Raw genomic sequence first — 22,512 nt, 5'->3', positions numbered from 1 at the left:
CCGTGCCGCCGATCCGCCACGATGCCTTGAAATGTTCGAAATGTTAAGCAAATCGTGACAACGCGACTCATAAATGATTACATAATTCAGCGCTGCGGCTGGGGTTGACTGTCGCACGCGCGCGCGAGAGCGTAATTATGATTATTATTATCACTATTATTATTATTATTATTTTTATTATTATATTAATACTAAATTTATTAGTAATGTCTGTATATATTTATTTGCGCACACCTATACACTGTGTTTCATCAACCAGTTGATGTTGACAGATATCGGAAGAAGAAGAATTCTCCGGGATTCGAACCTGCGATGGCTGAACCGGGCGCCGGCGCGTGGTTTGTTTATTATGATGAATTCGCTCCCGTTGCTAAGGGGATTTCAGCTATTTTCGAACTCGTTCGATCAACGCGGTTCATTGTTAAACTATTCATCAACCCAATCTTGTTCGAAATTTCATGAAATAAATAAATTCTGAAATAACCCGATCCATAAATTGCCTTATTTTAGTTAACGGGCTGCCGGATTTTAGGCTGACGTAATTCTACTTCCGATTTCCCCATGAACTCTAAACCGGACGTCAAGTGACGTCATTTTTTTCTGACTTTGTCAGCTAGCCAGAATCGGTTAAGAAGACACTTCGTAGTATCCACATATACGCGTTTACCAAAGGGACGTCATCATCGTGCCACCTCTGAAATCTTCAATTTATAATAGTTTGAATACGGGGTGATTGCCACTTGGGTTGTGACATTTTCGCTACAATAGACTGGTTGCCTTTCCCATTTCAACTGAAAATAGCGAATGCTGCATCCTCGCTTGCCAGGGGTCCGGTATCACTCCCGAACTCGGCTTCCACCAGCCCCGTGGCCTCACGAAGCGCTGTTGGCATTACTGGCACTGTTGCGCGTGACGTTATATATCAATTTGCGAAATACTTCCTTGTTCGGTAAAACGTTCGCTGATTGGACAATTTAACGGGAAAACCAACAGAAGTCTACTGACGGTTTGTTACAAGCGCTGTGATTGGTACGACCGGATTCTGGTCGGCTAGTAACGACTCCAACGACTCGTGAGGTCAAGGGGTTCGGGGAACAGCTTTAGCGTAGTGGGTTCGAATCCCTTGACCGGTGAAGATGCGAATGCTGAGGTTTATTTACAAACCGATTTTAAACATGCGCCTCGGTGCCGCAGAATTGGACAGGGCAGGGCCAAATTCGGTTTTCCTATCTAGTCGACTAGTGGTTGGGTCGGAACTAATAACCGAATGCGCTTGATTTTCGAACTATTTCCGGAATAAAGTTCCGACTATCGGACATTCGGTTTCGTTTAGTTCGACTATAGTCGACTAACTCAGAAAACCGAAGGTGGCAGTCAGTCTGTATCGAAGATAGATACCGGTAACCAGTCCACCTACAAACTGTAGCGAAATACAATCCATTTTCCATATTTTAGTTTTAACCACTAACGTCATAGAAACCTTAGGTTACATCACCTGACCTTTTCCGGACGAAGTGCTTTGGATTGGAGCCTCTGCGGTGTGTTCGTGTGTGGTGAATCGCTAATCTTTTTTTATTCGGTAAAAAAAACTTACTTATTGATTTCCACGTTGAAAGCATTAAACGCCTTATATGTGTTTAAGTCAAAACTTCGTGAATAACTCAGCCGCAAACTCCCATTTTGATGTAACTTCTGATGAATAAATGCGCCGGCTACATAACATATATTTCAACAAATTGCTCTTATCTATCCGACTAGTAATCTCACTGAAAGTAAGCTTGTTGGAACGGGGAGGCCTCGAATAACCGTATGCCTGCAAAATTTTTTAATTATTTTCAGTCGTGTTTGAGATATTGCAAATTAAAGTTAGAAAATTTGAGCGAAAAGAGTTCATGCTTCAGCCTTACATAAAAACTGGCATCTAAGTTCAAAGCCAAAATACTACTTCATTTTAACAAACTTCTATATCGTCTGAAGTAATAGAGCTTAGGGTAAAAGCGCAGATCCGCACCTCTCGTAAACGGTTCAATCAATTACTTTAAATATCACTGTTTTAGAATCAGCAATTCAGTACTGATTTATTTTACGATATCTTCACTTGCAAGTATCTTTTTAGCTTGGATTTTGTCTCGAGATCGTCACAATTTTCGAACTAGACGCCGTATTGGATGGGTATATCGAAAGTAAAGATTTGTTTAGAATATTTGCTGAAACAATGTTTCATGAACCACTCAATTTGAGGAAGAATAAAGATTTCTTGTCAATTTCAACAAATACATTAGTCAGTAACCTGACTGTGGTTTAGTTTCACGATCGGATATTTTCACAAACCACAGTCAGGAATGGGAAGGTCATTTTTGTATGAAATCTTCGTCAGCCAATTTGACTGACGAGTAATTTGCCTGGCATTTCATTGTCTCTTATGATATCTGTCTCATTTTTGTTGTAATCGACGCACAACAGATTCGTAGTTTGTCTGATACCTATAACACCTCACCTGACGATCTTAATCCATGTGCAAATCAGCCGTAAAGTGAGAGTAAATTTCCGTCCAGTCAACAGCTGCCATTTTGAAAATTACTGGAGGTGCTGGCACCTGTGGACTGAGGCCAGGACAACAGCACAAACTAACAAAGCGAAACGACGAAATTTAAAAAAATTAAAAAATCAACACTTATTCACATTTTTCTTTTACCAGAAATTTATTATTTCATTATTTATTATGGAAAACACGAAGACTTGAAATAAAAGTTGGAAAACCATCAAAAATAAAAATTGTCGTTTCGTCTTGGAAGTTTTATATAAATCCTTGTAGGTCCCCTTGTCTTATCATGCCACATGTGCAATACAGAGAAATGGCGGCCAATGGCGAAATTTGTGGAGAAATTAATTAATTTCTCAAAATAATGTTGATTAATCACTCGAAACATACATAAAATTGGATTATTTCGAAAGGTACCTGTGTTAGTTTGTGAATTAAGCCATTAATTGTGGACTGAAGTGAATAGAAAGTATATTTTTGAAGTGTTACTTTTTTCAACCGTGTTTTGGTCCTTGTCATCCCTAACGTTGGTATAAGCCCATCCGATTATAAAAAGCTTACCACCAACGATTAGGTAACTAACTACAAATACATCAGACAATTTGGGTAGCGTTAATAACCCCGGTGACAGTTTACAGAAATTTGATTAGTTTTATGCACTGATAACGTTTCTGCAAATACTTAAGACAAATCTTCAAGACAAATCTTCACTTAAGATTTCCCAATCCGATATGGCGTCCTATTGAAAGATTGCCACAATTCTGAGAAAAGTAAACGGCCATAAACCAACTTTCAAGTGAAGATATCATAAATTAAATCACTGCATTGTATTCCGTGAGGCATTCTGAAGCTAGAACAGTGACTTATAATTCAATGAATTGCATCAATCACGAGAGGTGCTGATCTTCACTTTTACCGAGATGAGACTAAACATTTTAAGAGCAGTACATTCACAGCACTTTCAGGTAAACTTAAAGGACCAAAAAATTTTATTTTGGGTCCTAATACCGTATTTTCCGGTGTATAAGTCGAGTTTTTGAGACCAAAAATCATGTCCAAAATGTCTTATACACCGGGTCGACTTGTAGGCTACACCGGAAAATACGGTAACCAAGATGACATAATTTACCGAGATGAACCAAGATGGCATGAAATATAGCATTTTTGTTAATTTCTTAACCGTTTTAACGCTTGAAATCGTGTCATGTCAGTAATAAATACCTGCTAGAGTGATATTTTACATATTTTGTGGAAAAATAACTTTTAATCTGAGATCGAAATTCGTTGAGAAAAATACAATATAAATGCAATATTTAAGTAATTTGTACCGAATATCATAGGACAAAGTAAGACAATTTTATTTTTCACGGAAATCTGAAGTGAAATTAACTTGTGATGTCATCTCGGTGAAGTAACAATAAATATATTGAATTGCTCGCAAGGAGATCTCGTAACTTTATGTCATAAATACACAAGAAATCAAAAAATTTCACCCCAAAACTAATTTCATATGGATGACAATGCAAAAGATACATTTCAGTACAAATTTTGTCCATGTAAAAGCAATAAATTGACTTCAAATACGTCATCTCGGTAAGCAATAAATGTTATTGAAATTGATTGATCGACGATCTAATCTCGGTAAAGTTAAAAATTATTTTCCTGCAAAAATATCCGACAAAATATGTAAAATATTACTTTGGCAGGTATTTATTACTGTATAATATGATTGCAAGTGTTAAAATGATAAGGAATAAATAAAAAAGTTATATTTCATGTCATCTCGGTAATACGGGGACCGTTATTTTGGCCCAAATGCCCACAGTTTCCATGGAGACCAGCCGAAAAACGGTAAAATAATGAAAATATATCAAACTGAAATCAAAAGTTATAATATTATCAGGGCTGCCAACCCTCCCGAATTATTCGGAATCCTCCCGATTTGTGTGAAGAAATTCCGACGATCGGGTATACAAAATTCTGATTTTTTTTTTTCCTTTTTCGGCGATGTCTGATTTTCCACCCGCCAGCGCGTTGTAACACAATATGATGACTTGGTAGAACAGAATTGAATAGGTGGGGAATTTACATGCACGCGCGCGGTGGATGAGTGCGTCGCTATATATACTGTGTACGTAGGTCAGGCGATAAACAGCGCTTACTAGCGCGTGTGTGTGTGTGTATGAGAGTAGCTGTGTTATTGATTTTATCTACGCATGGCGCACAATTATTTCGTAGTAGGAGAGCAGCTTCTTAATTTGTTACAAGAATCAAAATAAAGTTCATTCGTTTTAAAATACGTTGTTTTAAATCATTCTTGTGAAAATATGACATGTGGCAAAATGTGATTGTTATTGTCAAATTGCTCCGCATCGTTTCGGAGAAGAATCGGTTTACTGCGGTAATTAGCTCGTTTTCGCAGCGGGATGAGCATTCGAAGATCCGGGTTAGATTTCAACGTGTGGACTCGTTATTTGTGGTTGAAATGTTTTGGTAAGCAATTGCTTTGTTAGTTTGAACCTTAATGTTGTCACTCTTGTATTAGTTTGATTTAAAAAGATAATTTAAGATGCTTTTGAGCAGTGCATCTCAAAGTAAACTTTTAGTTCGCATATTTGGCAGATGGCAGCACCATCGAGTTGCATGTAGATTTAGAGACTTTTTACTGTTTGTATCTTTCAGTTCAGTACATGGAATCTCTCTGGGACAGTATCGTGGAATTGATGCTGGAAATTGATATATTCGCATGACAGCTGTGTAGTGTTATGTAATTCGTTTGACAATTTATGCCAGTATTATGTTCTTATTTTTTAGTCTATTGTATATTTTTGATAAACACAGTTGATTTTTATCTTTCATAAAATAATAAAGAAAAAATACATATTGTAGAATTTGCTGATTTTTTATTTTGCTAATAGATAATTCCATATTTTCATATCCAGCTTTCATATATTACAAGTGAAAGTTATTCCTAATTGAAAGCAAAATATTCCTACTTGGAAAAGTCACAATTTCTTCGGTTTCGATATATTCCTATTGAAACCTTCAACATTCCAAATTAATCTGCCATTCATCACTAAATGGAATTTTGAAAGTTTGGCAGCCCTGTATTATAGGGTAAAGAATGACTCGTTATTGATATTTTATGTTTGCCTTAAGTTTAGGAATATCTATTAGGCCTATAGATTGTTATAATTTGGTTTCTATGGTTATGACTAGAAAACTAAAATTTTGGCGAACCGTAGGTTTGTCTATGCAAACGGTCTGGTGAAGCAGTTTTCATTGAAAATTAATAGAGTACTGGTGTGTCAACAAGGCACAAACATTGGCTATTGAGCCAATAGTGTTGATTTTTGGAGTCATGGTTTGGCTTAATGAGTCCTCAAGCCCCCAAAAATTCCATTGTGATCGAGTCATTTTTAGGGGACTTATTCTTGAAAAAACGTAAAAACCCTGCTTTTTAGCCCAAGTAATGACACTTTTCTACATAGGCCTATGCCAATTTTCATACTTGGAATTGAAATATATAGTTCGATCCTTCCTGGAAGTGTTGCCGTTTTTTGTGCGACTCATCTCGGTTAACTTTTCGACCTACAGGCCCTTACTTTATAAACCCCCTAAATTTTTTCGCTTCTATTTATCTGAGTTGACCTTGTTACCTGAGCTACAATGAATTTGATTGGCTGTTTGTGGGATATAGGCCTACAGGAAATTCCGGAAATTTTGGCGCTTCTGATGTAATTGGGAAGGCCCATTAAGGGAAATCCCAACACGGAACCCAAAACTAAATGGCACGAATTTCATTCGACTAGGTATTGTATGTTCGCATATGATTTGTTTGGTGTTACGAATATAACCAAGTAGGCTATTCAATTCGGTATCCGAACTAGCAGGTATGACGATACCGATGGAGTTTTCGCTTAGACACGTCTTGTTAACGCCTTAAAGACCTGTTAACCTATAGCCTATGGGGCATTGAATAATACAATATCTTGGTATTTATTTCTATAGGCCTATATTATATTCGTACCATTGTATATTTTGTTACCACAATCAATTGCAAAGTTGTAGCTCATGACATCATCGATGATTGTGGTGAGTTTTAAGGACATTAGTTATTCTATATGATCATCAGGGGGCGTTGAATAGTAGAATAACTTAGTATTTCCTTATTGTATTGGTACCTAGGCATATTTTGTTACCATGATCAATACGGGATATCGACAAATTCAAGTTCCTGAATTACTCGTTCGATGGCGCTAGTCAGAACCGGAAATTGGAACCTAAATCCTCCATGTTCTAGTTCATTTGCAATGAAAATCTCTAACTTCAAGTTTTCAATGAGCGATATCATACTTAAAGGATTATGCGTGCCTTTGTATAGTAAGTAAAATATCGCTAACTAAAAACTTGAAGCGAGAGATTTTTATAGCAAATGAACTAGAACATGGCGGATTTAGGTTCCAATTTCCGGTTCTGACTAGCGCCATCAAACGAGTAATTCCAGAACTTGAATTTGCCGTATTGCAAAGTTGTAGTTCATGACATGTTCTATGATTTTTGTGAGCTTGAAGGTCATTGGGTTTTGAATATGGTCACCACGGGGCATTGAATAGTAGAATAACTAAGTATTTCCATATTAAATTGGTAACGAGGCATATTTTGTTATCACAATCAATTACATAATCGTAGCTGCTGACATGTTCTATGATTGTGGTGGGTTTCAAGGTCATTGGTTTTTGTCTATGGTCACCAGGGGTCGTCATATATTGAAATTGTTAGATTGATGAGCATTTGAAATCACTTCCCAAGTGGGCAAGGTGTCCCTGGACCCCTAGTTATTAATTTTAATGTTTTCAATGGAAAGTTGGCTCTTTAGCAGTATATATCTTCTTAGCAGTATATGTAATCGATATACATTGCGAGTGAATATAGTAAGCGAATGTTCACTGGCGCTAGCAGTCAGTACTTCACTTTCCCATGCATTGAGTTAGATTTCCAGTCTGTGAATTTTAAGAAACATTCATTCATGATTCATGTAGTCTGGAAAACAGTCGTTGTTATGGTTCCCTTTAACAACTGTTGTTTATCGAACGATGGCTAGGTACTAGACTATTCCATGATGCCGCTCTCTTCACCTGGGCACAAGATAATGCTCGATTTTAAGTTAAAATCTGAAATGCTAAAATTTTTGGATGTTCTTGAAAATTGATTGCTGTCCCAAAAAATGGGGATCTCTGTCCCTCAAAACAATTTCAGGGGTTGGCAGCTCTGTAGTAGAATAACTTAGTATTTCCATATTAAATTGGTAAGAAGGCATATTTTGTTATCACAATCGATTACAAAATCGTTGCTGCTGACATGTTCTATGATTGTGGTGAGTTTCAAGGCCTTTGGTTTTTGTATATGGTCACCAGGGTGCATTGAATATTGAAATTGTTAGATTGTTGAGCATTTGAAACTACTCCCCAAGTGGGCATGATGTCCCTGGAACCCTAGTTTTAGTAGGGTTCTTAACATTTTGCCTATAAGCCATTTGATTGACACGTGGGGTGGGGCTTGCGATCGGCCAATGACATCAGATGTAAACGATAATTTAACCACGTGCATTGCGCACATGTGTAAACAAACCTCACAACAGATTTGATTTTTTTGGCGCCAAAACTTTTTGGATTGTTTTTTCAAGTTGAAAAAAATGGCCTTTTGCCCAATGATTTTTCAACTCAAGCCATAGCTATGTCCTTAGATTGTACAATCAAGTGTTACGTTTTCTAGGCTCTGAAATAATTTTTGTCCAGGGGACATGTATTGAAATGTTTGTTGTGGTTGTTTTTGTTCTTTAAATAATTTTTAGGAAACAACCTAGATGAAACATCATATGGCAGACACACACTTGATAAAATTTGTTTAATAAATATCTTACTCAAGTTTTCTTGCCATTAATACTCTGACTACTTTTATTTTATGGTTTTCTAAGTGCAAGGGAAACATTGGTGGTGTTCTTTGGTCCTCCAAAGACCGAATATATGGGAACAAATGGGGTATTTTATGCAATTTGGATTTGTTTTTGCCTAGAAAATCTATTCAAGTAGTCTTTGGCAGGCACATTCAAATTCTGAATTGTAGGATTAGTCCAACCCCTAGATCCACTTGCATTCATCAATCTCATGAGAACTAACTTAAAACAAACCTTGACTGGCCTCTTGTTCAATTTTTTTGATAACTGTAAAACTTATGGAAGAATTTATGGTCGCTTCTTTAATCCCAAGGAATGATTTCAGAATTGCGCAGTAGGATGACACTCCAGTATCCGGTGTTCAAATTTTTCAATCAATGTGGCAGGTGTCTGGGTCTACATGCATTTCGTAAACGAACGTCCATATAGTTTCTTTCTAGTTAAATTTAAGGATGATAAAATCTTGAAATTATACGTAATGAATCATAAATTGTAATAAGGGGTTTTGAAAATTAATTGTTACCTAAGAAAAGCAATATAATCAACAATAAATAATATAGTATGAATAAGAATTAAAACTAATGATTCAATAATTTTTTTTTAATGGATTTTCAGGGCACCAGGTGCCACTGCTTCAAAAAATTGAGTGCAAATGAGTTAAAAATGGTTGGTTTAATTCAGCAACTGTTCATTCTAAACTGATGAACAAATGGCTTTCTTTAAGGGTTCTCCAAAAATGGAATCGTGCATTTGAAAATGAAATTACATGAACAAGTAAAAACTGCAGCCAAAACTGTTTATGCTTTATTCTTCAGCAATGGCCGAGATTCCAGCTGGAGATCCTATAAAAGGTGCAAAGGTTTTTAAGCAGCGATGCGATCAATGTCACACAGTTGAAAAAGGTGGAAAGCACAAGACTGGCCCAAACTTACATGGTTTACTCGGGCGCAAAACTGGCCAAGCTCCAGGATTCTCTTACACTGATGCGAATAAGAATAAAGGTATGAATCTTGTAGAAGTTGTAGAATATCGTGGAGCCATCAATAAACTGGGTGAAGTCCCAGCTCATCTGATTTTACATAGAGCGGTTTTGGCAGTTAACTCTAACACAAGTCTATTTCACTGTCCTTAGCTATCCCTTTCTGTTTACCTCCATTTGATGTGTTTCCTTTGAGAGACGGTGGACCTGAGGTGTATCTTTCCTATGCCATCACTTTCAATCAACTTTGTCCGCTTTTTTAGGCCAGTCGTAGGCAGAGCCTATTACTATACAAATGGAGCGAATTTCAATGACATGGTTCCAGAGCAAGGCCCTTTGACTGTCCAGCTGAGCATACGCTCGTACAATTCATTCATTAAAGCATTATCCATTCTCCAAATCCTAGTACACTGGATTTTAAAAAAGGGCCTGGTTAAAAGTTGAACTTATTCGCGAAAATCTGAACGTAAAAATATCGGTTCTAGAAGGCCAATCAGAAAACAGAGACTCCTCTATGATTGGCTTAGCCGCTGAAATCGGCAGGTCTTCATGTGAAACCGCGATATCGTCTACTGTTTTTGGGTTTTATTTCAAGATCGATTTCTGTGATTATATTAGTTGACCTTGTTTTTGGAAGGAATATTTTTATTTGCACTTCAGCAATATCATTGACAACTATGCTAAGTCCAGAGAAAATAGTGAACTTCTCAAATCGCACGGATGACCTTAATATGCCTATTAGCCATGTGCTCAATCAAAACTCAATCAAACTTTATTATGCAAAAAATATAAAATCCAATTCAATTATACTTTATTTACCAGATAAAACATCAAAATTCAATTATCTTATATCTAGATTTTTAGCCTCCCTGATCAGAAATAAGGCAAATCACTCCTCTTGATAAACTCGGATGATCTTTAGGTTCATATATAAGGTGGATTTTTAGGCCAGCCGTAGGCTGAGCCTATTACTATACAAATGGAGCGAATTTAAATGACATGGTTTCCACACAAAAGGCTCTTTTGCTTGCCAAGTGAGGGCATATTCGAACAAATCACGTCAGGAAGTTGTGTCTTCCCTGTGATTGGTTTATCTGAAAATATCAGCAGCTGTTCACGTGAATTATCGCGATTTCATTACTGGCGCTTTTGCGCATGACTTCATGTATCAACACGCGACAATACTTCCGCGTTCGCTACGTGTTCGCTGATTGGCCCATTTACTGGGAAATTCCACAGAAGCCTAATGTGGTTTGTTACAAGCGCTGTGATTGGCCCGACCCGATTCTGGCATGGCTGTAGCTTAGTGGGTTCGAATCCCTTGACGGGTGAAGATGATGGATCCTATCAATATCTATTGAAACTAATAAGTTTCCCGGTTGGGCAGCCGCGGATATCTACCGGAAGTGTTCCGGTTCGATATTTCGAGGTTTCTTTGAATTTTGGAGTGATATTGAAATCCGGTAAATACCAGCAGTAGATTGTGAAAACCCATTGCATGATATTTGTATTACTTAATCAACGAAAAGCGTCGGGGCCGCGCCAGGAGTTTTCGTGATTCAAGTAGCGCAATAGCCTACTTCTTTGTGTTCGTCCACCTCAATTTTCACTCCGCCGATCTCTGACAAGGCTCTGTCCCCGTCGGCGCTGTGATTGCACTTTCGTACCACCAAGATTTTTTATTTCTATATCAGGGAGGTCTGGAGAATAAAAAAGTCAAAATTTGGATATCACATAGGCCTGATTTCATCGAATAAGTCGACCATGGTCGTTACGTTTCCGTACTTATTACCACCTAAAACCGTCTGAACAATTTTGTCACAACCAACATTTCGTTTACAGAAATCAGGTGTTCACGTGAACCTGCGGTATCGTCTACTGTTTTACTTCCGGGTTTTATTTCAAGATTTAAAATTGTATTTCAAGATCGATTTCTATGAAATCTTTAGTTGATTTGGTGTTTGGGAGGAATTTTTATTTGCTCTACAGAAAATTCATCCTTGACAATTGCGCAAGGTTCGCTAAAAAAAAGTTTTACCAAATCGGGTGATATGCTAATTAGCCATGTGCCCGAATTGCAAATTCAATCAATTTTATTCTGCCAAAAAAATGTTAAATACAATTCGCTTTCCGAGAGTTAATGGTATGCTGCATGGAACAAAGTTGTTTTGAGATGGGTCTTGAAGCTATTGAGGTCGAGAGATAACCATCTAGATAGTTCGTGAGAGTTCCAAAGTTTTGAAGACGCTTCAAGGTAATGTCTTGATATTTGTTTTATACGTGTATCTACCCTAGACACATCTTCAGGCCAAAAACTGGCCCTGTCAGATTCAAGATGGCCGACTGGCAGCCATTGTTGTTCGCCAAAATCTTTTTACACATTTTAAAAGTTTTCGAGGGAAATTTTGAAGACACTTTTATCAATAACCTTGATCATTCGTATATATTTGTATCCCCCGAGGGCCCATCGGCATGAGAAAAATTGGGTCGATCGGACTCAAGATGGCCGTACTGTAACCTTTTTTGTTCCCAAAAATGTCAATTTTGGCCTGAATTCTGAGTACTGTAGCTTTCTAATGGTGTGCCATGTTTCATAACACATTTTTGACCTTTTTGAGGGAAATTTTGAAGATGCTTTGATCAATTACCTTGATCTTTCGTATATATTTGAATCCCCCTAGGGCCCATCAGCATAAGAAAATTGGGTCGATCGGACTTAAGATGGCCATCCTACGACCTTTTTAGTGCCCAATGTCAATTTTTTCCCGAATTCTAGGTCCTGTAGCTTCCTACTGGTTTGCCATTTCTCATTGCAATTTGTGATGGGTATTTTTGGAAAGGGAAATTTTATACCTGAGACAGGTATTTTTCATCAGCCAATTATGGCGCAATTGGCGGCCATCTTGGTGTCATCAGTACTAATTCGTAGGTGGGAAAAAGTTTTTCCATATTATATTGATATCTAAGCATAATTTTTTACCACATTCAATTAGAAAGTTGTAGCCCATAACGTGGGGGCGTTGAATAATTTAATAACTTAGTATTTCTATATTATATTCGTACCTATGCCTATTTTGTTACCACAATCAATTGGAACGTTGTAGCTCATGACATGGTCTATGATTGTGGTGAGTTTGAAAGACATTAGTTATTCTATGTGGTCAACAGGGGGCGTTTAATAGTATGTAATCAGACAGTTGATACAGTGCCTGAATATTGTTACTTGGGTGTTACTTCGGTAGTTTCAAAGCCCATATTAAGTGGGCGGCAAACAAAGGAAGGAAAGCGATGTTTTCTTTGTTACGGCAAGGTAGAAAACTAAGTTTGTCTGTCCCAACACTTATACACTTATTCAATTGTTTGGTCACACGCTCCAATTTATTTTTATTTTTCACTCACTCAACCTTTCAACCTCTGATATGAAACAACACATACCCTATCCAGGGTTTGTAGCGGGTCTTCCGCTCGGTATTTATTTGTATGTTAAGAAAAAAAAATCATAGCCAGTATTTGTCATGATTTTTATGAAAAAAAAACAAAAAGTCAGTATTTGTTTGTATTTTTTGACATTTTGTGGATGGATGGATTCTGACTTGTGAAATTGCGGTCAATTTAATACCACGTCACTAATACATTTGTATATACACGCTTCAGCGGTCAGTCAAGTGTGTGCGAATATAGGTTACAGTACGAATATAGGTTACAGTACGAATATAGGTTACAGTACTATATGGCTGCTGTGTGTGTTAGTAATCACATGAGTGAGTCTATATATAGTACAGTGACTCGGTGATGATATTAGTGTATTGTCACCCTGATATAATTTGCATATTTCATAATCATATAGATCTACAATGTCATATCGAACAGTTCATAATATTTCATAGCTCTACTACATATTAATGATGATAATAATAATAATAATAATAATAATAATAATAATAATAACATAATATAACTTATGACTATAGTGTCAATATGTGCTTTAAGGTCGTAATCAACATGTGACATTACTCAATGTAAAGCTATGATAATCATTCTCATTCCGGGATGCAATAAAGATTGTACATATAAGGTTTAACTGCCTTGTTGTTCCTGATGGATGGAATCCTGTACCACTGGTGTAAATGCTAGTTCCCCAGCCAGCCTGCCTATACAACAACCAGCCGGTTACAGTATACACAGCGCTCTCATACATCAGCAGGGGCGCCCATATTGTCAGCCTCATTCATCGTCTGTTAAGACTAACTAATTGACAAATTGAGTGAATTAAAATCTCCTGATGAAGGGCCTCTGCTTATTGGGCGAAGCTTTATGAAATCCATGTATTTTAGGCTAAAAAACTGCCCTCAGCTTATTGGCCAAGTTGGCTTAATCGCTGGAAAATTTGGGTGGTTGTGTTGTCATGAACGCCTGGCTCGTACGCCGCCTCTCTTGGATGGGTGCGAATTTAGAGACTAATGCTGTAATAAATGTACAAAATTTTGATGATAAATGTTTTCTATGGACAATTATAAGTTGCTTACATCCAACAGAAGATATTACTCATAGTTTTTGATTAACAAATTATAAACCATTTGAAAATAATTATAAGATAGATAATTATACTGTTAGAATTAAAAGTATCCCAAAAATAGAAAGAAATAATAATATAAAGATAAATGTGTTTGATTTAGTCAAATTACCAAGAACAAAAGGTAATAATATTAAACATTATACATTAGAACCTTTGTATTTATCAAAAGATTATGATTCAAATGATGTTATAGATATATTATATTATCAGAATCATTATATGTGGATTAAAAGAATCGATTTATCTTTTTAATTAGAAAATGATTTTGATAATAAAATATATCTATGTAGAAAATGTATAACTAAATTCAGAACCGAAAGTGCATTATTAAATCATAAACAATTATGTGAAAATCATGAATATTGTAAAATAGTTTCACCAAATGAAAAGGATAAAATATTAGGATTCAAAAAATATGATTACAAGAATAAAGTACTATTTGTGATATTTGGAGATTTTGAATCACTGAATAAAGAATTAACTGATCTCGATAGAAAATAAATATATTATTAAAGAAAGAAATTAAATTCTAATGAAAATGATGTAATTGATTATTCAGATCCTCTAATAACAAATACTATTAAAAATATTCATCAAAGTGTTGCAGCTTTTGGATTATATATAAATCTGATTACCCAGAACTAATCAAAAGTGAATATTATAATTATAGAAATGAAAATGTTATCAATCATTTTTGTGGCTTATTGATTGAATATGAAATAAAATTTAGTAAATTGTTAAATAGTAATTAATTTTTTATACCCTGTTGATATGGTTGTCATGGCAACGGACACCAATAACAAAAATGAATAACCAGAAACTGTGCATCCTCAAGGTCACTTATATCCAAATAATTTGTCTTATTTGTAAGCCCAATGGTTATCAACACCATGGTATACAATGTATCAGTGTCAAATACATATAGGTAAGGTTTCTGAGGCCTGAAATTATACCCCAATGAAACCCCTTACATCTGGCCTTCCGACATATCATGGTTAATGAATGGAAAAATAAACTTTTGAGTCGTTCTATTGCTTTGATATTTTTACTACATAAAGTAAGGATATATGGCATACAATTTCAGTTGGAATTGAATTGATCAGTGCATTTTGCTGGGAGACAGAGCACTTTATCTGAAACTTTATCATGAATTTTTTTCATGGCGGCCATCTTGGAGTATGTGACCTTGACCTCAAGTTCACTTATATTTATGTCTACATTGTTGCCCCAAAAGTTATCAACAACATGCTATATAAATTTTCTGTGTCAGATACCTTGGTAACTATTCTATAAAGTTTCAAATATACCCCTATAAACCCCTAAATTCCCTCCGGTACAGCAGCGGAGACACTATGTGGTATTGAAAGGGTTAATGTTAGAAAATGTTATAACTCCAGTAGAAATTAATGTAATTATTCCTCCTAATTGGAATGAAGCTTATCCAACCCATTTCTGTAATTCTGTCATAACTAAGTAGTCATTTTATAAATCAGTATATGGTTATTTTCATCATCAATTGGTATTATCCGGTTACATTATTTAGAGTAACATTTTATAATACCATCACTTAAAGAGTCATTTATTCTAGCTAATCTAGCTTCTTCGTATATTTTGAAATGTTTTATTACTTTATCTGGTTTCATGTTATCTAATTCTTGATATGTTATAAACTCATTACATTTGCCGCTAGCAATTAATAACTCAAGATGGTGCTTACATGTTAAATAGTATTCATAATCAATATCATCATTTTGAATACAATTAGAAACAACTGTATCATTATTGCCAGTAAGGCCCAAATCCTCAATTGTCTTTTCAATATCAGATTTCTTTGACATTTATTTTAGCAAAAAAGCGAAAAAAAAATTATAAAATGATACTAGAAGAATACTTTATGTGATACTAGTGTTTGATAAGTAATACTATCTATTTGAAGTTATTGTTTTTTTTATTTGAATCTATTCAAAATCTATTCAATCTAGTGTTAACTAGAATTGCAAAAGAAAATATTAAAAATATAATAGAATTCACTATCTATTTCAAGTTATTGTTTTTTTATTTGAATTTATTCAAAATCTATTCAATCTAGTGTTAACTAGAATTGCAAAAGAAAATATTAAAAATATAATAGAATTCACTTTCTATTTGAAGATATTGTTTTTGGCGAACCGTACGTTTGCCTATGCAAACGGTCTGATGAAGCAGTTGAAAATGAATAGAGTACCGGTGTGTCAACAAGGCACAAACATAGGCTGTTGAACCAATAGTGTTGATTTTTGGTGTCATGGTCTGGCTTATTGAGTTCTCGAGCCCACAAAAATTTCATAGTGATCCAGTTATTTTTAGGGGACTTATTCTTGAAAAACACGCAAAAACCCTGCTTTTTAGCACTAAGTAATGGCACGTTTTTACATATGACAATTTGCATGCTTGCAATTGAAATATGTAAAAGTTCAATCCTTCCTGGAAGTGTTGCCGTTTTTAGTTCGACTGATCTCAATGTACTTTTCGACCTAAATTTCCTCGCTTCTATTTATTTGAGTTGATCTTGTAACCCGAGCTACAATGAATGTGATTGGCTGTTTGTGGGATATACGGGACATTCCGGGAATTTCACCGTTTCTGATGTCATTGGGAAAGCCTAATGTGAAACCGAAAACAAAATGGCGCGCATCTTATTGTATTTGTTTTGATTTCTAGAAAAAAAGTCTGATGTTTGTATTTTTTACGTTTTGTCGATGGATGGATTGACTTGTGAAATTGCGGTCAATCTAATACTGCGTCGCTAGTACATTTGTATATACGCGCGTCAGCTGTCAGCCGCGTGTGTGCCGATATAGGTTACTGTTTGTGGTGTGTTAGTAATCACCTGAGCGAGTCTATATATAGGCAATTATAGTATACACAGCACTCTGACATCTGCAGGCGCATAAATTACTATACTTTTCTAATCCAAATTAATTCATATTTAGTATAATATTTTTGACAATATTTGCACTCAATGATTTAGTGGTGAGCCACAGGGCCATTGGACCTTTATTTAATACTTTTATTTAAGTTAGTATTCAATATCCCACTACTTATTGTCTATCTATAGGAGCGGTAACTATAACCGTCCAGATAAGTCATTTCGGATCCTTGATGATAAATCCTCAACTGAAAATCAATTCAACGAAACACCGGGTGGAATTACTATTTCATAAACACATATTTATTATGCAAATTGTAGCGATCGAAGATAGAACAATGGAGAACAATAGAAAAGCGGTCCTAGAAGACCGCTTTTGCTTGATGCCCATGCGTCAATTATATAATTTATTCTGTAAACTACAACATTCAAACATAGAACTGTAACCAATCGATACAGAACAGCCGTCACCATTAATAACTGCCGAACGACGAATGTACGCGCAACTGCAATTCCGGCATATATAATACAGCATAATGAAACAGCTTCAGTCTCTTGTGATGAATCCATCCATCTTCACCTTCTTGATTCAATGGTCTTGATTTTGTTATCTAAAAGAGAACTAGCGTAGAAAATAAGTAACTTGAAGTTGAACCAGGGTTATGTTAAAATTTAACACTAGTCAAAACATAGCTTGTGAGTTTGGGTAATGGCTTGTATTTCACTTTATTACAGCTCGGAGTATTTCAAAGTCACAGAGCTGTTGTTAAATGTATATTAATACAAATAACCCCTTTCGGATGTCTTATACTCACAGCGTTGTTGTGAAAATGAATTACTGTACTTAAATATGTTTAAAGGTTTCCCTACTTCATAATAACCACAAAAAACGGTACTTACATTTAGATTTAGAACTGTAAACTGTGTTTCGAGAGATAATATCCAATACGTCCTGTATATGTGAATGTTGATTTCTAACTGCCAATGCGGCGCACGTTCGACCAAGCTTATTATTCGAAGCTGTACGTTTGCCTGGATGGTAACGCGTTCTTTATGATGAAGTTAATTAATTCCTTACAATTGAAAACAATCATGCGAGTTTTTGTAATCAGCTATATACATACAGAGCTCAAATAGAGTTGCCGGTTTTCTAACCACTGATTAAAACCTCAGGATGCGGTTGATTCTGCGAGCTACTGTTCCATAATACAACAAATGTCTTTGCTTTAACCAGTTGATCTAAATATAACTGTAAATCTAGTTTATTAGATTTAATTATATTTTCCTTCTTTTCTAAAGGTCTTAAGTTTTTCCAGCTCCAGATTAGCTTCTGATTGTGTTCATCACTCAGGTTAAGTTAAGAAATCGGCAACACATGATCAATGGTGAAATATTCACCATTATTGTTCATATTCATTTCATCATTGAACTGATATACAATCCATGATTTTAAGAATTCATCTGAACAACCCAATAAATAAGATATTGTTGCTGAATGCGTTTCTTTGTTGAATAATTGTGTTAATCTAGACCGTAAACATTGTTTCATTTTAAAATTAAGATCTGTTTTATATCTTTCATATATTCTGTCATATAATCATTATAATGTTCTCTATTATCTGCCCGATATTCCTTAGTATATAGTTTAATACAAGTTTTGTAGCAATATTGAAAACCATCTTTGCTAATCTTACGCTTACTAAATTCTGTTATAGGTAATTTATCTAATTCACATTTAGAACACTTTCTTATAGTATATATTTATAACACCAGTGTTATTTGTAATATTGATAGTTTGTGATTGTTCTGGCTCCATTTTAATATCAAATATTTGTTACTTAATTGATTTTAAAGTTATTCATATTCATATATATGAATATTTTAATTTATTTTTAATTTTTTATGAGCTCGACCCTTCGACCTTTGGTATGAAACAACTTATTCCCTATTACTCAGGCTCCAAAAACCCCTTGAAATTTCAAAATTTCCTACAGTTATAGTGACAAGAATGAACAAAGAAGATAAAACATGTGTCACACCGATATAAGTCACATATCATAAAATTTCATATCTCTTACTTCATGAAATGCTTAGTAATGATAACGACATCAATAGTGTACTATAACTTAGGACTATAGTATCAATGTGCTTCAAAGTCTTTATCAACATGTGACATTACTCAACATGTTTTCATAGTAATTAGCTCTAGTCAGTGCTCATCAATAATTAGTTAATGTCTCTCAAATATGTCACTACATGTTAGTTTGTGAGTCCTGATGTCTACAACTTGTCTGACACTTAGTTATCACAATCATACTCATGATTTTGTATGTAAACACTACGTAAAGTTATGATAATCATTCTCATTCCGGGATGCAATAAAGATTGTACATATAAGTTTTTACTGCCTTGTCGTCCCTGATGGATGGAATCCTGTACCGCTGGTGTAAATGCTAGTTCCCCAGCCTCTGCCGATACAACAACCAGCCCCACAACCAGCCGGTGACACATGAAATGCTTATAGATACACACTAAATTCATAACAGTTCTTGAATAATATTATATAACATTGAATCATATCTGGAGCCAACTACGCTATATTTGTGCGCAGATTGTTCGCTTTTGCTGTTGAGGTCCCACCTATAGGTTGCATATGTACTTCATGAACGGTCCCTATGTTCTTAAGAGAGTTGCCTTTGCCAATACTCAGTGTTTGGTATTATGACAACCGTAGGATGACCCACATATTAGTCCCATTGGGAATCCACATAAATTGGATGTATCCCAGAATATTTTGATAAAAATAGGAAATGCTCATGCTTAGAATACACGAAAATAAGACTATTTTGATATAAATAGTCTAATTTTCACGTATTTAAGCATACGTGTATTAGGCACAGCTTGATTATCTCATACATGTGTATATCGAAATATTTTGAGAACTTCTTGAACTCTTTTGTTGTGTTTAAGCTTGTTATAAAAATTGATTGTCCTTGATTTTCTATTGCAAGGAATCACCTGGAGTCGAGATACACTTTGGGTTTATCTTGAAAACCCCAAGAAATACATCCCTGGTACCAAAATGATCTTCGCTGGACTGAAGAAGAAAAATGAAAGGGCTGACTTGATCGCGTACTTAGAACAGAGCACAAAGTAACAATAGTAAAATTTAGGAGTTAAAATTGTTAATATTATCATAGGCAACATTATTAAAAAAAACAACACATTTTTATCTAAGTAGAATATGACTAACTTGACCATAAGTAGCATTTTTGAAGCATTGAAATTGACCATTGGCTGATCCTATCATTAATTCCTAAGTACATGTACAAGTAGTAAATAGATTTGAAACCTGAGTTAATGTATCGATTGGATTTGTCATTTATACGAAATTCTTGACCTATAAGTCTACTGAAATAGATATAAACAACGAAAAATGTATTATGTATATCTTACAAGATAAAAGAATAAAATATATGTACATTATTCACTATCAGGAATTATACTATGCATGTTCTTGTATGTGTCAGCTGTTCTTATCTTTTTTGACCCCTTTTGAGTGTTCATCTTTATAAATGAGGTTTGAATATTATCTCACTAACATGGTTCTGCCTTTATTATGGCCTTTATGAACTTAGTACATGTACTTCTTTCTTTGGTGATTTTACATACAGTGAATCTTGGTATTGTTACGGAAGGAATTTAAATATTTTTCCCAGTATGATTTTAAGTGTACTGTAATTATTGTTTGCCAAGGAGTATTTGCAATCAACTAAAATGTATTTGGGTCAATTTCTGGTTTTAATGTATTTATGACTGAATTTTTAAGATTATCAAAATAAAAAAGGTTTTTGTGTGGATCTGCCGAGTTGTTTGTGTCAAAGGTTCAATGCGTGCGCCGTGCGTGTGCGCGCTAATATGCTGGAGGATGAATTTTCGAATGCGTTCAATACCAACTCTGACAGTATTCGTTCTCAACTCTGGACGATTGAACGAGGTTTCCTAAACGACATACAGTCGATGCGATCGAAGACATGGCGAACCTCTGTCAATGACGTAGTCAACTTCGTTAAAAATCTACGAAATTCTCTGTTCTTTGGCTGGAAAATTCTTAGCTCTGTAGGAAATATAGAGTATTGATGGTATTGATATAGAGGTTGAAGCCCGCGGCCGAATAAAGTAATATATTCTTTTATTTTGATACCTCGTCGACATAACAGCTTTTCTCCGCTATATCTCTTCGGCGTGTTTCGTTTAGGCCTACGACTACCCGGTACACTTATGATTTATCTTAGTAAATACACGGTTAATTTGATAAACAAAATAGGTATTGCTAAACTAACTGCTTGACGCCCGCTGCCAAATCACTGGTAGTAATAAATTAATTTGTACTCGATTTGATTCTCATGATGAGGAGAAACTCGCAGCTGATCCCCGGAACGACGATGTAGTAACACACGTCGATTCGTCGATGTTTACGGCTCGACAGTGCTTTTAAAATCTAAAATAGTAAATTTCCTGTCTATCGGTAATATGATTTAATGAGGAAAATGGGCAATTGTTAAAATTAGTTTAAAAAAAACCGCGACAGAATGTGCAATCTTTGGGTAATAAATTTGTTAATTTATGCTTGAATTGATAATCGATGTTACAAGAAACGTGCGGTAGATTTCGGAAAGACGACTTAGAAAAATATGTCGGCTCTTTGAATGGGGCTCAATTTTCGATGTTTACGGCCCGACAGTGCTTTTGTAACGATGATTCTTCAAAATACGCACGGGGTATTTGTAGATCGAAGTGAGCTGAATGATATCAGACGGATTGTATCGACAACAGCGTCAAGGTAACAAAGCCTTTGTTCTTTTAGTAAAAATAGTGTGGAAGAAAATAATAATAATCACGCGGATCAATAGGGTTTTCTGTGAAAACAGAAAGCCCTAATAATAAATAAAACTGCAAAGCAGCGATAACGGGTTTCTGCCTTGCTGGATAAGGAGCGTCATCTAGGGGTCAGCTGATAACATGGTATAATGATCCACATGGGCTACTACGCGAAAAGTTCTAATGTACCAAGGTTAGGGGAAATGACACCGATAATAACAAAGATACGGTACTTTTACCGTGCCCAAGTTGCCGGTTAGCGTACTATAGAATTACAATGGAAAAAAACTGATGCTAGAAGGAGTTTTCACCATTAACACCCCCTAGTGGTTAGAATAGGAACTAATTATGTTAGGAATTCGTTGTATCTTATATCCAGGTACATGTATATCACTTTTCATAGAAATCCCTTTATCCGCTTAGTAGATATCAATTAAAATGCATTTCCAGCAACTTGCTCGTAGAGAACCATATGAGTTACCTACTTAAACCATACATCAATACAAGTGTCTTGTAAAGGGCTACTAACCACACATTCAAACAACGATTCTATTGGCAACGGTTAAGAACCTAGGAGCAGAAATCGTTGTTTTCACAGTCCCCTGGTGGTATTTGTATGAACTAATCATGCAGGTTGGCATATTACACACATTTCTATGTACTTATACCA

General features: G+C 35.4%; 1 protein-coding gene across 1 annotated transcript; it reads left to right on the top strand.

Moving 5' to 3' along the window:
* The first annotated feature begins 1,455 nt into the window (after positions 1-1,455).
* LOC141912045 (cytochrome c) lies at positions 1,456-20,821 on the top strand. The gene is made up of 3 exons (XM_074803215.1): positions 1,456-1,579; positions 9,314-9,499; positions 19,973-20,821. Exons 2-3 carry the CDS (start codon positions 9,316-9,318, stop codon positions 20,116-20,118), a joined length of 330 nt encoding a protein of 109 aa, XP_074659316.1. The 5' UTR covers positions 1,456-1,579; positions 9,314-9,315; the 3' UTR covers positions 20,119-20,821.
* The last annotated feature ends 1,691 nt before the right edge of the window (positions 20,822-22,512 follow it).

The sequence above is a fragment of the Tubulanus polymorphus genome, chromosome 10 (assembly GCF_964204645.1).
Source record: "Tubulanus polymorphus chromosome 10, tnTubPoly1.2, whole genome shotgun sequence".
NCBI classification, from domain to species: domain Eukaryota; kingdom Metazoa; phylum Nemertea; class Palaeonemertea; order Tubulaniformes; family Tubulanidae; genus Tubulanus; species Tubulanus polymorphus.
The sequence above is the reverse complement of the archived record's forward strand: the minus strand, read 5'-3'. Positions and strand labels throughout refer to the sequence as shown.